The sequence below is a fragment of the Phlebotomus papatasi genome, chromosome 1 (genome assembly GCF_024763615.1).
Source record: "Phlebotomus papatasi isolate M1 chromosome 1, Ppap_2.1, whole genome shotgun sequence".
Lineage (NCBI taxonomy): Eukaryota > Metazoa > Arthropoda > Insecta > Diptera > Psychodidae > Phlebotomus > Phlebotomus papatasi.
Genome location: NC_077222.1, coordinates 58,642,250 through 58,662,900, shown reverse-complemented (window position 1 = coordinate 58,662,900; position 20,651 = coordinate 58,642,250). Strand labels below are relative to the sequence as shown.

Below are 20,651 nucleotides of genomic sequence, written 5' to 3'. Positions count from 1 at the left end.
CCATTACGATATTACCTTGCCTCATACTCGGTGGCACTAGGTGAAAATAATATAAGAAAATTGAATAAATAAAGCGAAAATGCGATAAACGGTAAGCAAAAAAAAACTGTAGGATTTTTTTGCTACAGTTTTTCGTACAGTTTTTTTGCTCACCGTTTATCGCATTTTCGTTTTATTTCTTCAATTTTATTATATTATTTTCGCCTAGTGCCACCGAGTATAAGATAATGTAACACGGTAATTGAGAATTTGCGTAAAAATTACAATGAAAATGCGTAAATCAACGAAATACGGTGAGGGCTTTGACGGTGACGGTGAGCATTTTACTGTCAATGTGATTCTGCCCTGACAATAAAATGCTCGCCGTAGCCTCACCGTAAGGTAAAGTGCCCTCAAGTCGACCAGTTCCTCAATTCGACCGGTAGAGTTATTTATTCAATTTATTTATATTTACACTAATATTTGGCGTATGATCTAACATTAATAGGTCAATTATTCCATAAATAAATACGAATCAGTGACAATTTCATAGAAATTGACCATCAAACATTCAAGACTTGGTCCATCGGTCGAGTCGAGGAACCGGTCGACTCGAGGGAACTTTACCTTATTTCGTTAATTTACGCATTTTCATTGCAATTCTTACGCAAATTTTCCATTACCGTATTACCTTATCTCATACTCGGTGGCACTACATGAAAATAATTATAAGAAAATTGAAGAAATAAAACGAAAATGCGATAAACGGTGAGTAAAAAACTGTACGATTAATTTCTCGTACAGTTTTTTGCTCATCGTTTATCGCATTTTCGTTTTATTTCTTCAATTATCTTACATTATTTTCTCTTAGTGCCATAGAGTATGAGATTAGGTAATACGGTAATCGAGAATTTGCGTAAGAATTGCAATGAAAACGCGTAAATTAACGAAATACGGTGAGCATTTTACTGTCAATGTGATTCTGCCCTAAAACTTTCAAACCAGTCAAATTTCCATGCAAGTTAAGGCATAGGAAAAATAAAGCGGTTTGTATTAGGTGAGATTCTTAACAATTTCACCTACTATAATCCTACCAAAATTTCATGTCCTCTGATCGGGCCCAAACTTTACCAAAATGTGTTTAGCCACTTTCCCCGGGTGGCTAAGTAACGTTCCCGGCTGGCCAGCCGTTATTTGGAGAGTAATAGCTCCCGAACTAAGAACTCGACTTGCGGCTTCCAGCAAAGATTATAATCGGGTGAAAATTGGATGCATGGTGCATTGACCCCCCACCCCTCCTTCCGTCATTTTGAATACTCGCTTTTTTGTTTTCTCAATAGCTCCGCTCCTATCGCATCGAGCGGGCTCAAATTTTAGTATGTTATAGCCGGGCCCTAGATCTCGATCAGTAGCTAACTTCAGATTCCCTGACCCCCACTGACCTGAGATATGAAGGTCCAAAACAAATTTCTTGAAATGGCCATAATTCCGGTTCTAATTGTCAGAATTTAAAAATCCAGTGAATTTTGGAAAGCCATTTTCTTATTGATAACAGAAGTTCGCAAAACCTCCGCTAAGGGCGCTTTTATTAAAAAGAAAAAATTTCAATTTTCTAAGTCAAATAAATCAAAAATTCCTTTGTGCATCGGGCTAAAATTTTAGTATGTTGTAGCCGCAGATTATACCTATCAAACAAAAAAAAATACTTAAGTCGATCAGACTTAATTCGAGTGGCCTCGAATGGGTCAGTGGATAGAGTAGTAGCTCTATGACTGCGAGGTCTGGGGTTCAAAGCTGAGCAGCAGCAGAAAAAGATTTCTCATGCCATATCGGCTTTGAATTCGTCCAGTGAATGAATGAATAGTAATGTCAATGGTGCATATTGACAAAAAAAAGTGAACCGCCTAAACAATAGAGGCTGGTACAAAAACGAGTTTCGACATGAAAGCGGTACTTCAGTCGATACAAATATTCGCTGTCACTGATCCCAAACACACACCGAGAAGGGATGCTGTGATATAGTAGCGGCACTGACTGCTCACAGAGCTGTGATATTGAGCGGCTACCCGTATCGGGGGATAAGATAGAATAGGAGTGGGGAAGCATAAGGGGCCCAATTGGTGGCCTGGATGCATCGGAATATCCGAAATGGAGAACTGACCCCTGGCAAAATCTTATCTTATCTTAAGTCGATCAATAACCCTGACCCGAACTATAAGGGGTCAAAGTTGGAAAATTGACCGGTCTATATCTCCGGTTTTAATTAACATTTGTCCTGAATTTTGAATTTTGTTTTCCTGTCGAACATTTTACGAACATTTACGAACAAATGACAAAATTTTACGAACATTTTTTGTATGTTTACGAACATTTACGGACAAATGTTTGTAAAAGTACAAAAAATGTTCGTCAAATCATGTTACGAACAATGTGAAAAAGTACAAACTTTTACAAACTTGTTTGTGGGTTATACGATTCCGGAGCATTTTGTAACTCTCCCATAGGAATTCACAAACATTTACGAACATTTTTACAAAATATTTTTTTCTGTGTGTAATCATATTACAGTAGAGCCCCGCTATAGTCCATATTTGGTTCCAGATTTGACATATTTTTAAATTATCATTTTTTAAAATTATCAACGACTTTTAGTATTGAAATTGTTCGACGGCTTCCACTTTCCTTGCGATTGTGGCACTTGTGCTCGCTCTCTTCATTACGGATCACAATTATCACAACTACTCAATAAAGTTTGCCAAAATATTAAAAATAATTATGACAACATTGCATGTCGCGTACTAAAAAACATAGGTAGCCTAACTTAAAATCAGTGTTTTGAAATCAACGGTCGATAAATTGTGGACTATAGAGCGATGGCCTATAGCGGGGTTCTACTGTAGATGCTAATTTTATATTAAAACTAATTTTATAAATATTAAGTTTTTAATTGACTAAAATTTATTTATTTTGCTGATCATTTTTTTGACCAACTTGAATTTTCTATTGATCAAATTTTATTTTCTTGACCAAACTTAATTTTTTATGGCTCCGGTATACCTTTTAGATCGAGAAAATTAAATTAATCTTTTAAGGAAGATTAGGTTACCCGTTGCCCATAGAGAAAATAAATTTTCCTGACTGCTTATGCCCAACGCACAATAACTTTTGTTTTGTAAACATCATTTTGACATTTCAATGAGAGTGAGCGAGATCTAGATCTAGTCATCTCGCTCACTCTCATAGGATATTTTGAAAATATATTTACAAACAAAAGTTATTGTGCGCTGGGCATTAAAGTAATTTATTTCTAATGTTTATGCGTATTCGCAAAGTAGAAGGTTATAGAAAACTTTTTTTTATGTTTATTATTTTTTTTTGTTTTTTCAATTTTTTTAAGCAAAAACTTCTTGACTCTAGAAACTATAATAATTATAGATAATATTTTTCATTAGAACGAAAATTATTCATTGGTATTGTCAGAAAATTATTTTAATTTTTGAGCTATTTTTGATTTTATCGTCCACAGAGACAAAAAATATACTGAGTCAGACTCTGTCGGACTTTCCAAGGTTAAATGAAAGACGTTTCACAAACGGACGTTCGGTCCGTAAAAAAATTTCTCGTCCTTAAAAGGGTTAAAAACAAAAAAATACAAATTTTCGACCCTATTCGTTTTGTTTTCAGTGGGAATTTTCTCGAAATTTTGAAACAAATTCTTATGCTGCAGAGTGCCTCAAAATTGTTTGTCCAATCTTCAGAAGTCAATTATCCTAGATTGCAAGATATTTTGGCAAGAGATCTTAATTGTTTTCCTGCAATTTCCAGCGACACATGCTCGGGAATGGAGTACTTGGAGTGTAAGAAAGTGGTTCATCGTGATTTAGCAGCCCGAAATGTATTAATTTCGGAGAATTGTGTGGCCAAAGTGTCTGATTTTGGATTAGCACGTGAGGAGTGCTACAACTTGGACGTTGGCAAATTGCCAATTAAGTGGACAGCACCAGAAGCCCTCAAAGGAGGGGTAAGTTTCAAAAATTACAAGGAAAAGAAAAGAAAACTTTGCTTGTCTTCTTCAGATTACTAACTTACAATATACAACATTGTTCTTTCATGTCACGTAGCGATTCTCCAATAAATCCGATATGTGGAGTTTTGGGATACTTCTCTGGGAAATTTATTCATTTGGACGAGTTCCATATCCGAGAATTGTGAGTTCTTATCATGAATAAGACAGAGAAACAGACAATTTGGAGTACTTACATTTCATTTTTTTTTAAATTTCTTCTTTGCAAACAATTTTACTAAACTTGTAGCCACTGGCGGATGTTGTAAAGCACGTGGAGGTTGGCTACAAGATGGAAGCTCCAGAAGGTTGCCCACCGGAAATATACGAGATGATGCGTCAAGCGTGGGACCTGAATCCGCAAAGGCGACCAAATTTTGGGGATTTGAAAGTGAAGTTGCTCCAGTTGAAAAATGCCACCACGTGAATTTCTAGTTTGGTTATTGCTTTTATTTTTGATAAATGTTTTTTTTATACCATCTTTTGTGACTCAGAGAGGCAAATTTTATTTAATCTGCCTTCATGTGTTTTGCTACCAACGCAAAGAAATTCAATTATTAAGAAGTTATAAAGTGAAAAGACAATTTTTTTCTGTGCCACGAAATCTATCGAGATCACTTTTTTTCCTTCAATACTTTTCACGGTGTTTTTTTTTTCTGTGTTAATTGATCAAAAGTGTGTTGGTTTTAAGTAGCGCAGGAGTTATAGAAATCAAGGAAGTATGCAACAGTAGTGACAATCACATAATCTCTTCAATCATTTTCAGCTGGCAGACAATCTTAATTTATGTTGTACATTGCAAAATCTGTCTCTTAATCTCTTCCATGCGTTATCACATTTATTAATGTTTTTTTTGTTTGTTTGAAAGATGTAAATTTTATTCAGGTGAAATTTTCTAATTGCCTCCAATTATCTCGTGGTAAGGTAAAAAGTTTATAAAAAAAGTATATGCAAAACTCGTGCTGAGATTAACATGAAAGTTTGAATTCACGGCAATAGATGAGTTAATCGTGGTATTAAAACATATATATTTAAAAAAAAAATGGCAAAATTATTCATAATCATACATTGGAATAAATGAAAATAATACAAGAAATATTGGATAGAAATTGATGATGAGAAAAATATTCAAGTACTGACATCTCCCCCCCCCCCTCCTATATTTATATATTTACTATTTAGTAATATAATATGATATTCATATTTGTAACTAATTAATTATACAATTTAACAAGGAAAAAACACACATTACAAAATGGATTTAAAAGAAAGAAAATGAGAGTAATCATTTAGAGATGATAGGTGTAATAATTAAGTAATGGTTCAATGCAGAATATATGAAAATATTTTTTAGACGATTCGTATATATTAGTAATCCACTGTGAAGGGTGTTTTAGGATAACACTAAAGAGTTCAAAAGTATTGTGTCAGCAAATATGTCGAATTTTATATTTTCAGATGAAACACAATCAACACACGGTGAAAAAAAAAGAAACTGCCTAAATAATTTCAGCGCAAATATTACACTTCCATACAAAAAATGCTATTGCGTCTTTGTTGGTACCTATTCCTTTTGGCTGATTATCTTAATATTTAACGTCAATGTGTCAGAAATTTAATTTAGAAGCAATGTTCTATCTACAAATAATTGAATATTACATTCCACTAATATTTTAGTTCCGTTTCGTTATCCAATTGGCTGGAGCTTTCAAGGCTTTTAAAGCTCCAGGCAATCGTAGAACGTAACAGGACTTAAACATTTAATGAGAATATTTGATTATTTGTGCATAATGTTTAAAATATCTTGATTTCATCCAATAATTCCGCACGTTCTGCAATTTTAACAAAATATCATAATTTTCCCAAAAATCCTTTATGATAAGAAATTAGAGAACTTAAGCCTTATGGCTGAAACTTTTACGTGTTTCAGACTGGAGATTAAGCCCAATTCCCGAGTATCTCGAAATTCCAAATAACAAGCCATTTTAGTAGTTTTTTAAAATCTATTGGATCAAGTCTCTTTTTCTCTCTGGTCATACCTAACTCCTTCAGCTAATATCTCTGCGAAGCTAATTCTGAATTACAAAACATACAACCTCAGAAGGAATTTTTCCATCGTTTTGTCTTGGAGGTTGGTCTCGACGCTAAGACGGCGATGGCCGCACGGGATGAACGTTAAAAGAAAGATATGAAATGAATATTGGATAATGAGCTAGCGTAATGTAAATGTATATTCTATGAGGATACCTCCGGTGATCGCCCGCCGCGCCTGTGGAAATTTTGTTTCACCTGAAGAAAAAAGACAAATAATTATGATTTCCAAGCGGGGAAATCAGAAAGTTGAAAATAAAGAAGACTTCTTGCTTCTTTCGATGTTCACTTTATTCTATCCAAAATTGTGTTTTTACATCTTATATAACTTTTGAGCCACTGCTCAAGATCTCTGTGATTCAATAGTGAGAATAATGAGATCACCATTTCCTTGTGGTTCATTAATGGGTTCTCAGAATTTCTCCCTTTTAACTGATCTAAGTGCAGAAGACGATAAAAGTGTCAACTTCTTTTAATTTATTCTCAACTCTAATGAGTCTTCAAGATTTTAAATACAAAATGGAATTATTATAAAAACCTAAACTTTGAAAGACGTATGTTCTCTTTATCAAGTATCGAATATGGCAGGGATAATCACGTACAGGCGAGAATTGTTACAGTACACTTGGACTTGGATCACAACTTCTGCAGTAACGTTCAGCATTCAACTTACGGATACAGAACGTACGTGATTTTCCCTTCCACATTCAATACCTGATGAAGAGGACATTCGTCTTCGAAACGTCGTCGTAGAGAATAAAATTATGAAAATCAAGAGAGGTTCAGTGTTATCGTGTATCTCCTGTTAATATTTAAAGTCGAAATTTAAAAAAAAAATCTTGTCTGATAAGAAATGAGAGAAGTTAAGCCATACGGCTGTACTTTATATGGGCTTCTAACTTAAAGCTTTGCCGCGGCATAACTGCTATAATTTCTTACCAAACACGATTTTCTGGAAAAATTTAACTTAGAATTGGATTATTAAAGATCAAATTGCCTGCTATTTAGGATTATGAGATCTTCGGGTACTGGGCTAAACCTCCAGTCTGAAGACCGCTTTAGACCTGAAGACCTTTCTAATAGAAAGAGTATTTGGGCAAGATGGGTTAACTTGAAATCATGTCTAATTTAGAACTTTGAGTTTCTTTAATTGAGTTTCTGACAGTTTTAGATGACAAAAGAAAAAAAAAACAACGAAGTGCTCTCTATTGTAAAGTTTTGTACTTCTTCGTGGTTTTCTTTTTGTCTTTGACCATCTAAACAGTAAGAAAATCTCAAAATTCCAAAAGAGACACGATTCCGAATTGCCCCATTTTACCCTATGTTTCTTCATTAGCTTCCAAAATATTTGAGAGAATTTTAATAAGCACAATTGCCAGTCTTGGCCTGACTCATGACCCGTCCTTATTCGAATCTATTATAGGGGCTTCAGACCTAAGGCTTAAACAGTATTGCCTAACTTCTCTGATTTTTTATCAGTCAAGATTTTCTTTATAAAATTTTGAATTAGAATTGGATTTTCTAAAGTTATTACATATTAGATGATGAAAGACCAATAGAATTACTTCTTATTTAGGATTTTGAGTCTTTTGGGAACTGATGGGCTAAACCTCTAGTCTGAAGACCATTTTACGTACTACTGTTCTTCAATTCAGGCATCCTTAATAAAACGCCGCCCCTAATGATTTAGCTTATGGAGAAGCATTTCTGCCGTTTGGCTTTGATGGCTGATCACCAAGGCTAAGACGGCGGTGGATGTATGGCATGTATGGTATTCGGGGGTTATGCGAAGTTGAATAAAATTATTATTTCAAAAGGATTTATGATCACTCTTTAGCTTTTAATGACCAAAATGAAATTTTTAACACCGAAAATGAATTTTTGTCTGACGATTTTGACTTATTTATAAAAATGTTTATTTCTCAAAAGATTTCATTAGTTTATTATACAATGTTAAAGCTGAAAATTCTTTTCCATTAGAAAAGTTTAGATTTTTGATTACTTCCATTTTTTTTGAAAACTTCAACAGTCTTTAATAGCAAAATTTTTTAGGAACAGAAGACAGAATGGCATTTTATTGTATAGGAGTGAGAAATACCAATAATCATTTAATATCAATCTCAAGATAGTTTTTCAGGACAAAACTTTAATTTTATACACAGAAGCATAACTTGTAAATAGAAAGTGCAGGAAATTATGTAAAGTTTTTGCGAAAATTCACCGACAAAGGCTACAATCAATTATAAAACAAATACCTAAAATATTGTCACTAAATTATAGTCATGAATCAAAGGAGAGAAGAAGAAATGGAATATCACAATGAATGTGTCTCAAACTGGCGTGACAAAATAATCAAATTGTTTTCGTCCATAAAATTATCATAACAAAATCTGCAATATTTTCTTGCAAACAACTTTCGACACACAAAGGCAGAGAAGAAAATGGCAAGAAGGAAATCTTGCAATGTAAATACCGACCTGATAATAACACTAAAGTAATAATAATAATAATAATAAAAAATCATAAATCACTATATCATACAATTACTGTAAATATTGCATTAATGTTAGTGGACAGAGAAACTTTTAATTAGTGACTAAAAGAAATGTGTTTTTTAATTGCAATTTTAGCTAATAATTTTTATCTTAGTTAAAGATGTTCTGTAATAATTAACAAAATGGATGGAGTTCATTTTTATGAAAATAATTTAATCAATTTATTATTATACAATTAACCCATCTCCAAATTAGAAATAAATAAATTATTTATTTGCTGTCTTCCGTGACGCGATTAAAATGAATGAAAAAAAAAGATGATGAAATATTGAATTTTGTGCAATTTACAATTGTGTTTAATGTGCCGCTCCAGAGCAATAAATAACCAGTTAATAGGACGATAAATTCATTTTAACGATTCACTGAGAACAAGATTACTAAAAGAAAAAAAAAAACAAAAAATACATTTAAAGATGTAGACAAAAATTTACTCTACTCTCTACATGATAAACTTTAATAGAAGTCTTGGCGTAGAATATTTGGATGTTGATAAAAGAAAATCAATATTTGTGAGAAAAATGAACAAAATCGTAATTAAAAAATTATCAAAATAATTCCACATTTAATTTTAGAGGTGGTGACAAATTAAAAAAAAATAATAATTTTGCTACAAAAAATTATGGAAATTTATGTGAAAAAATCAATGCGTTATAATTGCTTAAAGCAAGTTTTTTTTTTTAAATTGAGTTAAGGAAATGACAGAAAAAGAAATACTTAAAATACATACAAGAGGAGATACTTACATAATTAAAAGAAAATTTTAAACCATTTTATTTCTATGATGTCTATTAAAACATTATGTTTCTTTTGTGAGTGTAAAAAAATGTAAGTGAAGCGACAAAAGTATCGACATTCCTTAAAAGACAAAGTTTAATATCTATTCGCTGAGTGATTGTTATTGAAATACGTTAAATTCTTGTATGAAATAAATCCTTCTTTTGTATTTCTACAAAAAAAAAGAACAAAGAACAACCGTTCAGAGAGAGAAAGTGATGAGGAATGAATTAAAGATATGCAAGTAATAAGGAATGAAATTCTTAGTAAATTGAAATAAAAATTCTCTTGAAAATTATATGGCCTGAAAATTTTTTTAAATGTTTTTTTTTTTACATGAAATTTATGTCCATTTCTTTGCGTCTCTTCATCATTTGTTGAGCATTGAGTACCTTAACATGATTCAGTGAGTCTTCTAGTAAATTCTGGATAATTCCTCCGCTTGTTGGATTCATTGTGTTTACCCCAATACTTTGACACGTTGCTGGAGATTGCACGTACATATCGTTAGTGGATGTGCCTTTATCATAGTGTAAAGGAAAGTAGTATCCTTCAGTTTGCATTTTCTCTCCGAAGGTCTGAGGCGCTTGAGGTATTCTAAAAGGTTTCAAAAGATTTTTTTTTAGAATTTAATCGATTTGTAAGTAAGAAACATAAAGACATTCATTTTGATCCTTTCGGGTTATCAATTAGCACTCTACATTTCAAAAGGATCGTTTTCATATTTTAAAAAGTGTTAAAAATTTAAAAAGTTTTTTTGTAATTTGTATTTTTTTCATTTAGGGCAGAATCACATTGACAGTAAAATGCTCGCCGTAACTTCACCGTATTTCGTTAATTTACGCATTTTCATTGCAATTCTTACGCAAATTTCCCATTACCGTATTACCTTATCTCACACTCGGTGGCACTAGGTGAAAATAAAATAAGAAAATTGAAGAAATAAAACTAAAATTCGATAAACGGTGAGCCGAAAAAACTGTACGAGAAATTAATCATACAGTTTTTTACTCACCTTTTATCGCATTTTCGTTTTATTTCTTCAATTTTCTTATAAATATTATTTTCATCTAGTGCCACCGAGTATGAGATAAGGTAATACGGTAATCGAGAATTTGCGTAAGAATTGCAATGAAAATGCGTAAATTAACGAAATACGGTGAGTATTTTACTGTCAATGTGATTCTGCCCTTAATCTTAATGTTAATTTGATGCTTTCAAAACGTTTAGGGCACCTTTATAGTCATAAAAATTTCAAAGGAATCTTCCATAATACTTTTAGATATAGAGGAAAGCACGTTATCTTCGGACAACTCAAGCTTCGAACAACTCATTTTTTTTCTATGTTTTTAATGGATTTCATACATGGCCTTTTCTTAGGAAATTTGAAACATTGATTAAAATATGATACTATGATAGGTCAAATTCATTGAAGAACATATTAAATAAAAATGAGTTGTTCGAAGCTTGATGCGTCCGAAGGTAGCGCTATGTCCCCTAGTAGTACAAAAAAAAAACGTTATAAAATATTATATTGAATTATTTAGAAAATTTTCATTAATGAGAAAAAACGAATTTGGTTGTAATTAGGTGCACCCAGGGCGCAGGGTGCAGGGAGGGGCTGTTACCCCCTCTATATACGATATGCAATAAATTAAAAAAAAAGTATAACTCAGAAAATAGTTCAAGAATACTAAGATTTATCTAAACCTAAAGAACATTTGCACTCAAGAAAAGTACTTTTTCTGATTTTTTAAATATCTTTTATTGGGTCTTAGAAGCTTTTCAAAAACCATAAAATAATTCAATTTAGATTAAAAATAGATTTCTAGTGGATTTTTTAAATAGACTTTTTGCGAAACTTTTGGGGAAACTTGATTAATTTTTTTTTTCACAGAAAGATGCAACAATTTTCTTACTTAGAAAGTTTTAAAGAAATTTTTCAAACTCTCCACATCTACCATAAAATAAATAACATCGTTTTACCATTGCGTTTTTTGACAAATTTTTGAAAAAACAAAAGAAAGCTTTTGAGACTTTAACCCTTTAAGGACAATTGGAATACCGGTGTCCCATACAGAAAATAATTTTTCTTGACTACCTGAAGTTATTTTTTTCTTATGTTTTCTTATGTAAAGTAAATTTTAAGCTAAAAAATAACGAATTCTTAAATTTTTCTATTGAAAATTAATTTTAATTATTTTTTATACTTCTAATTTTTTAAGCAAAATCGTTTTGGTAAGAGAAACTACAATTTCATTAGAGTGAAAATTATTTGTCATTGGTATCGTTAGAAAAATTACTTAAATTGTTGGACTATTTTTATCCCAATCGTTAGAGGCAAAAAATAGACCAAATCAGACTTTGTTGGCTTTCCGAGGGTTAGATGTAATGCGTATCACAAGTTTTGTTTATCTTATCAGTTTTATTTTTACTGCTGATTTTCGGTCAGCGAAAACTGTCTCGTCGTTAAAGGGTTAAAGTGCATTTTCCATTCAATTTTTGATCAATTTACCGCAATTTCTTCAAGGAGAAATTTTTTCTTGGTGATTTAGCAAGCTTACAGCGTACTAAATCCAGCAAATTAGTCAAAATTAAGTTTAAAGTAGATTTTTTTATTTACACATAAGGACATTTTTCTGTAACAGAATTATGGGTGGAAGTGGAAATGTTCTTGTCTTCATAAATTGTTTGAAACCATTAGGACCTTCGTGGTAATCGATTTATGGTGAATTTTTAATAAAAGACTTGCAGAAAACTACCAAGGGAACTTTCAAAGAAAAATTAAACTCTTTCTTTTATTTAAAAATCTGTTAATGCAAAAGATATAAAACCAAACAAATTCGGTTTCAAATAGGATTTATGCCCTTTATTGTCCATGTCGTTTTTGGTAAATTCTCTCTTGAGACATTATTTTCAGACAGATGCTATTTCTCTTTATAAGAAAATCTGTTCAGATTCTTTAGAAAGCTTATGTGCTTAAATCTATTAAAATCGTTACAGGAATGAATCAGAGAATAAAATTTGCCCAAAAAGCAGATTCTTAGGTGCATATTTGTCCAAAAGGTCCTAATAAAGGATTTTATTGATTTCTCATTAAGATTAAATTCACAAAAATGTGCTTTAGATTTTTTGGAGTGGCAGGTCGCCTTCGATAAGTCTCCAACATCTCCAAAAACGGCTGATTGGCAGCTATCTAGCTCTAGCCATAACCGTGAGTGGTAGACCTCTTTACTCCCTGATCAACGCTTTACCTACCACAATGAGTAGAAACACACGAAGTATTGTTTATATATAACTCGAAAAGTTTCTTTGAATTATTATGAGGAGAAAAGTGTATTAAATACATTAAATGGAAGACTGAAAATAGGGGCCATAAATTATCTGCTTTTTGGGTTTTTTTTTTTAGAAGGAAAAAACTCCTCAAATTTTTGGTGTATGTTTATATGTAGTTTATACCGTTTATACATATACTTAAAGTTCCTCTTCATATGGCTCTGGCACAGCTTTTCATTTGAGTAAAATTAAATTGAATGAAATTTTACCTTTTTTCTGTCAAAAAAAAAATCCAGTTTAATTCTCTCTTTCTGTAAAATTAAATTAAATTTAAAATTTAAAATGAAATTAAAACTAATTGAATTTTTAATTTTCATTTGACAGAAAGAGACAATTATATCTGGATTTTTCATTGAAAGAGTAAAAGGCAATATTTCGATGGATTGAATTTTACTGTACCAGTCAGTGCCAATAATATTAGGTGAGATTCTTAACAATCTCACCTACTATAATCCTAACAAAATTTCATGTCGTCCGATCGAGCTCAAACTTGGCCAAAACGTGTTTCAGCACTTCCTGATCACGAATATATATGTGGCTAATTTACGTTCCCGGCCGGCCGGCCGCTCTTTGGAGCTTAATAGCTCCTAAACTAAAAAAGATATCGACTTGCGGTTTTCGGCAAAGGTTATATATCGGGTGAAAATTGCAACTTGGTGCATTGACCCCCCACCCCCCACCCCTCCTTCCGCCATTTTGAAGACCCCCCTTTTTTTGTTTTCTCAATAGCTCCGCCCCTATGGCATCGAGCGGGCTCAAATTTTAGTATGTTATAGCTGGGCCTTAGAGCTTTCCATCAATACCCAACTTAAGGTCCCCCGACGCCCCTGACCCGAGCTATAAGGGTCCAAAAAAAATTTCTTAAAATGGCCATAACTCCGGTTCTAATTGTCATAATTTAAAAAGTGAGGGCTTTTTGGAAAGCTCTCGTGAAATGCCACTTCCCCTTCTAACATCGCAAGTTCATAAAACCACCGCTAGGGGCGCTATTATTAAAAAGAAAATTTTTAAATCTTATAAGTTAAATAACTCAAAAATTCCATTGTGCATCGGGCTGAAATTTTAGTATGTTGTAGCCGTTGATTATACCTATCAAACAAAAAAAACCTTAAGTCGATCTAAAACCCCTGACCCGAGCTATAAGGGGTCAAAGTTCGAACATTGACCGGCCTCTATCTCCGGTTCTAACTAACATAGCGACCTAAATTTTACCTTTTTGGTTTCGTCTCAATGAGCACTTTCAGATGGAAGTTCAAAAAGTCACCACAGGTGGCGCTGTGATAGCGTCAAAATTCATCGAAATTCAAAGTCACTTTTCTCAAAAACGGCATTGTGCAAGTTAATCAAATTTTAGTATGTTGTAGCCCAGTCTAGGACGTTTCCAAAATGGTGCAAATACGCGCTGTGGTTAAAACAGAACCGGAGATATGAGGGGTCAAAGTTCACAAAATTCAAAAAATCATATCTCCGGTTCTATGTGACCGATTTTGATGAATGAGGGCTTAAACGAAAGATCTCACCAAATACTACAACTTTCTAGAACATTTGAACTTCGTGGGACCAACACCAGGGGCGCCACAGTCGAAAAACCAATTTCAATATCACATAACCTCAATTATCTCGACTGTCGCTAAACCGATTTTGATGATTACTTCGACATAATTGTAGAGCACATTTGTCTCTACATTTCGTCCATACATCATTTTCCGGTCAGACTACGCTATCACTCCGATTTTGCCGTTTAAGTGTGAAAAAATTGATTTTTCCCATAATAACGCTTTGAAATCACTCAGATGCCAATTTGACTGCCTCTACTCCACAAAGACACTTAAAATATGGTTTTAAATGGAAAGTCCCGCAAAATACAACAATTCTTTGATATAGTTGAAGTTCATCAAATGAACACTTGGGGCGCTCTGGTCGAAAAAACGAGTTCAGAAACATACAACCTCGATTATCTTGGCTTCTAATTAATCGATGAGATCCAGTTCTACGGCAAAATTATAGAGTACATTCTGGTCTACATTTCACCCATATATCACTTTTGTGCCAGTTCATCCAAATCATTGATATTTTGGTTTAAATACAAAATTTGTATAATTTCACGAATTTGATTCAAGATAACTGAATGGCGACTCACAATTTCAGCTCTAAATCGAATTTGCATGCACTCCGAGTTAGCTCACGTTAAGAATCTCACCTACATAAGCCGGTTAGGATTATCTGTCCCTTTTTTTTGAAAAAAATAAATAAATAAATGGTAGACTAATGATTTCAGCGGAGCGCCTCGTCGCAGAGCCTTTAATTGGTGAAAATGTGCTGCTTGTCAATTAGGTACTGCTTGTAATTCTTGTGGGAAAGAAATTAAAAATTGTTAATTTTCATAAGTGCATTTCATAATTAAACAAACTAAGCAAAATGAAGAAAATAGTAAAATAGGAACTTTTTAAAAATCTCATTTTTAATATTATTGTACCATTATATTTTATTTATCAAAAATATTGGAAATTTCAGTAATGTATTATCTTAAAACATTCATAAATTTTATTATTTATTCTTCCACAATTTTAGCTTAGAAATATTCTAGAAGGATGCAGAAAACTCCAAAAATGCCAATAATCATTAAAAATAATTAAAAGTACCTAATCTCTCGGCGACTTTTTTTGGTGTTGTCAGATTCTAACGCTACAAACGGTGTTTTCCTTTTGAAAAACCGAGAGAGAATGACAACATAAAAAATAACCTGAAAGTGAATACGAGCGCTGTGAACACAACAACAGAAGTTTGCTAATAACAATATTTAATATTCGTAAATGTATATTAAATATTAAGCCTTCGCGGCTGCTATACAATAAAAATTTATTCATTCATTCATAATCCCAAATATAGATAGGTGTTCGATTTCCAGAGTTACAAAATCCTTTCCCAGGAAGTCATAAAGTTAAAATTCAGATGGATTGCTTAAATATAGCAGATAATTGCAGAGCGTGTCAAAATAAGACACAGGAAGAGTCTCAGATATTTATTTTCGTCACAATACAGCTCCCGGATATCTACAAGGAAACCACATCACTGGACATTCATGAGAACGATGATTTACCCAAAGTCTTATGCAGCAATTGCTACAGTCGCCTCCTAGAGGCTTACAACTTCCGCAAAATGTGTTCTGCTACGGCTGTGCACTTTCAAAAGATCCTGTCAATGGATGTTCCCGAGACGAAATACACACCACCTGAACATTTAAACAATTTGATAGATATAAAGACAGAACCAGCCATTTCGGATGCAACTAATTCTTCTATGAAGAATTTACACTACTCTCCGGACAGAGATGATTCTCTTAGTGGCATTTCCGATAAGCTGTCCATTGATGATAAACCTCTTATACCTAAAACAGAGCCTGATGATGATGCTCCCCTAATCTTCAGAGAGTTCATAAATACAAAACAAGATGAATATCATGGATCTCAAAAGGGGATTGAACGTGTAGGACGAAATCCGGGAAACCTGGTGTGCAGTCTATGTAATTCACATTTCCGTCGAAAATCGCGCTTGGAAATGCACATGAGAGAGAAGCATCTGGGATTGAAACCTTGTGAATGCAAAATTTGTGGGAAACAACTCACTCGCTGTGGATTTAAGCATCATATGCAGATCAAGCATGGTGAAAGAAAAGAATTTCCATGCTCAGAGTGTGAAAACCAATATAAAACAAAAATAGGCTTACAACTTCATATGGAGAAATTACATGATCCAGAGAATCCTAGGCTTCCCAAAAACAAAGTTTGGATATGTGAGATCTGTGGGAATGAATTTAAGACATTCTCCTCTCTTAAGAGCCATCGCAGTAAAGATAAAGATGCTACACAATGTGCCGGAATGCAATCTTGCTCACGGCTACCTTTGAAAAATGATAAGAACACGTGTGCAATTTGTGGGATCGAAAATAATACACCCGATGATTTGAAAATTCATTTAGATATTCACACGAGAGTAACCATGTGGCATTGCGAACATTGCCCCTATAAAGCTCGTAAACAGCAGAGTTTGAAGGAGCACTTGAAGGTTGTTCATCAGGGAGTTAAGGATTTCCATTGTCCCAAGTGTAGTCGATCATTCACAAGGGCAGATCATCTGAAACTTCACATACTGCGCCATGAAGGTATCAAGAAATTTAAATGTGCAGTCTGTGGACTCAAGAAGGTATCAATAGGTGAATTAAATACCCACATGAATACGCATACAAAGGAGAAAATGTGGTCCTGTGAATATTGTTCCTACAAATCCCCAATACCCAGAAATGTGTCACGTCACGTGAAGGTGGTTCACGATGGAAAGAAGGACTTCCATTGCCCTCATTGTGAGAGATCCTTTGGAAAGGCTGAGAGCCTGAGGAATCATGTGATGACTCACACTGGAGAGAAACCACATGCATGCACCGAATGTGGGAAGAGATTTATCAAACGATCAGGCCTAAAGACTCACATGAAGAATTATCACAAGGATCACAAGTCCTAACTTTAAGTTCAACCCTAAATTATTTTAATCGAATATAGAGACTTTATGAGAATTTTGAAAAAATATAAATTCTATCGGTATTTATGTCTCAACGAATTGGTTGAAAGATATTCTTTGAGGTCTTCAAGATGCTTGTTATTGTGAACTTGATCACCTTTTATGGCAATTTAAAAAAAGTATTAGCAATAAATTACAAAAATACATATTACTCATTTTTAATGGAACAATCTCGTCTCTTTTATTTTAAATTTGTAATAAATTAACATTACTGTACAATTTAGTAGTAAAAAATATTAATTTTGGTCAACATTTGGTAAGAAAACTCGAATTGCATTCTAATTCGATTTAGAGCTGAAGTTGGAAGATATCATATCGACCGCTCAGAATAAAAAACGAATAACTCGCAGTAGGCAAATTTTACAGGAGAGCGATATGAAGCTGAGATTTTACATGCAGAGTATAGGATTTTTGAGATTTAAAATCACTATAACTTTGAAACAAGGGGGAGATATTTGGGTGAGAATGTGTACACCACTTCCAGGAAGTTCCACAATTTGTATGGAAGAGGCCTTCGCACTTCCAAAACTTCGCAACACTTGAAAATAATGCAATACATCCAGCACTTCTTGGACTTCATGCACTTCTAATACTTAGAAATCAGTAATTTATTTAATCTGATGAATGATCTAATTAGGAAAACTTTTAAAAAATCTCAAAAAATTAATTTTTACACATATTTTTAAAATTCTTCTTTATTTTGATTTTCTAGCGCCAAAAGAAGGGGTATCAACATATTTTGAATTTTTCTAATAGACTGGTGAAGATACTTTCGGAAAAGTACGAGTGCAACAACTAATTCAGCATTTTACACGTATCTTCACTTTTTATTAAGCTTGATTCTCACTCTGGTTTCAAAATCCTTTAAAATTAAAAGGAATGATTTTTGATGATTGGAATATTAATTAATAACAATTTTCTTAGAAATTGGAAGAGAAAATTGGTTCTGCAGATTAAATATGAACCAACATAATGCATTTTTGATTTAGTTAAATGATTTAGTTAAAAATCTTTGCTAAAATGCAAAATAATTTTCAAAAATACATTTTATTTCGGGATTCCGATACGCGGGCTAGCCTTTCGATCCGAGGAACACTGACGATCGCTGGGACCAGGAATCAGGAGAAAAATGCACACATTTATAAAGTTCCCCTTATGCCGCGAAGTGAAAGAATGTGGCACGCATATAACGAGCTTTTAAACACATCCAAGCTTTCCTAAATAGCGTAATACGTTAAAATTATTGTTTTCCAACATTTTGCCAATTTTTACAATTGTTATTAGACCAGGAATTTGACAGGATTTTACAGGAATTTGAAATTCCTGTAAAAATTAAGAAAAATTATTATTTAGCTGAGTATTTCCTCGGAAAAATTACAACACAATTAAGCTACAATAAATTTGTGTGTATTTGCTCCATTTATTGTCATAATCGAACTTAACAATTTCAACAAACCTTTTCAGTTTTCCGCCCGAATTAAAGATCTTAACTAAAAGTAACATATAGTCTGAAAGATACATAATTAGACAAAAAAAAACTATATTTGGGCACTCCCACTTCCAAAGACTTCCAAGCACTTCATTTTCACCTGTACACCACTTCCGACCCTAATATCTCCCCCTTGCTTTGAAAATAATTATCTTTCAAGTATAATATTCACAGGTAAAGTAGAGGGTATAAAGAAGTATCCAAAAAGCGGATAAAACAATTTTTGTAAAAAATCGAGTTGTTCGACTTATATTTTGCCAAGTCGATATAGTAATTTCAATCAAATTTCTGAAATAAAGGAGAATGGTCAAATCTGGTCCCGGAATCGCTATGAACAGGCCCTATGTCAAAGGATTGTTATAGGTAACAACTTTTGTTCTGGGACCAATATCTAAACGTCATGGGGGAAAAGTTGTAGCCAGTTGTAGCTAAAACGTAAATAAATCAGTAAACCACATAAAAAGCTATAATAATGGAAAATTGATTCCAAAATTGTCTTGAAGCTCTCCATGTAATTTCGTTTCTCATTTTAAATTAGTTTTGATAAAGTTTCAAACTGCAAATTAATTACTTACATGTCGCTTTGATTGAGCGTCGATGAATGCTGAGGTGAAAATACCATGTAGGGTGTCATAATTGATATTCTTGCATCAACTATACTTCTCACATCATACTGATGTATGAGGTACTGCATATTTTCCACTATTATTGGAAAAGTATTATAATTCAAAATTGCTTCCTCACCGCCCATAATTTGGACAAAATTGTTACGAAAATTTGCCATTATCACTTGAATTTTAAATTGAACTCTTCACTTGAATTTTTTCTCAGAATCTCAAACAAATAATTTTATCGTTCAAAGGGTTCTTCGATTCTCACTAAGATTTTTTCGACATCAGATTTTCAAAGTATGTCAATTTAGAATGATTATCTTGCCCAATTATTGTCATTTCTTTGAGATTTCTCTCAATTTTTTCCAATATTTTAACATGTTGATCTAGAAGATTAGGTAGATTTGCGGAAATTTCAATGGGGTGACTTTCATTGAGTTCCCGAGCTTCCTGATTTATCTCATTCAAGAAATCTTTGTCTGAATTTAGACGAAGAATAATGCTAATGAGTGTTTTGTACATGACCAATCGAGGATCATCTTTGTGGACTTGCTTAAATGACAGAGTGTTTCCTTCCAAACTCACAATAATCCTTTCTAAAGATACCATGCTCAGGATTACCATCTCCAAAAGTGATTCCATTTTGAGAATGCAATTTATCATTGCTTCCAAATTACCATGAATATCGCTCATCTGCAAAAATGTATGAATTTCATGATTTATTAGTTTTCCTTTAAATGATTTTTCAGACTTACAATTTGACTATGTTTCCGGATTAGAGCATCATTTTGTATAATATTCTCAGTGAGTTGTTTGAAAATATGAAAAGAATCCTCCAGTGCATGAAACAGAATATCTATGATCTTCTCCAAATCATTGAAAGTTGATGAAAAATCCTTTAAATCCACTTTTGATTTGATTTTTGTAGATTTAATTTTAGAGCCATCGCTTTTCTTGCTTAGAACTCCGCAAAAATCACCCATTTTTATAAAAGGAATAATTTTTAAACTTGTTTTAAAGAGACTATTACGATTGCAAAGTTAATCGTATGCAACTGAGCCAAATACCCATGATACAAATTCAAACCGTTGTAACTGAGCTAACAGTTTCCATTAACAATAGCGCCCTAAAGTATGCAAATTTTGCAAAGAAAAAACATTAAGGAGGATTATTTTGTT

General features: G+C 33.0%; 3 protein-coding genes across 3 annotated transcripts in view; 2 read left to right on the top strand and 1 right to left on the bottom strand.

Annotated features, from left to right (window-relative positions):
* Positions 1-9,773, top strand: part of LOC129809431 (tyrosine-protein kinase CSK) — a 49,986-nt gene extending 40,213 nt beyond the window's left edge. Inside the window, exons 6-8 of the mRNA XM_055859254.1 lie at positions 3,805-4,000; positions 4,101-4,187; positions 4,293-9,773. Of these exons, the coding sequence (XP_055715229.1) occupies positions 3,805-4,000; positions 4,101-4,187; positions 4,293-4,469 (460 nt within the window). The 3' untranslated portion in view covers positions 4,470-9,773. The remainder of the gene's footprint in view (positions 1-3,804; positions 4,001-4,100; positions 4,188-4,292) is intronic.
* LOC129809453 (uncharacterized) lies at positions 9,708-20,106 on the bottom strand. The gene is made up of 2 exons (XM_055859278.1): positions 19,438-20,106; positions 9,708-10,059 (listed from the first exon to the last, which is right to left on the bottom strand). The coding sequence occupies exons 1-2, from the start codon at positions 19,644-19,646 to the stop codon at positions 9,795-9,797; spliced, it is 474 nt and encodes a 157-aa protein (XP_055715253.1). The 5' UTR covers positions 19,647-20,106; the 3' UTR covers positions 9,708-9,794.
* On the top strand, positions 15,533-17,543 carry LOC129809434 (gastrula zinc finger protein XlCGF57.1-like). Its single transcript, XM_055859257.1, has one exon. The coding sequence runs from the start codon at positions 15,751-15,753 to the stop codon at positions 17,314-17,316; it is 1,566 nt and encodes a 521-aa protein (XP_055715232.1). The 5' UTR covers positions 15,533-15,750; the 3' UTR covers positions 17,317-17,543.
* Positions 20,107-20,651: the final 545 nt, after the last annotated feature.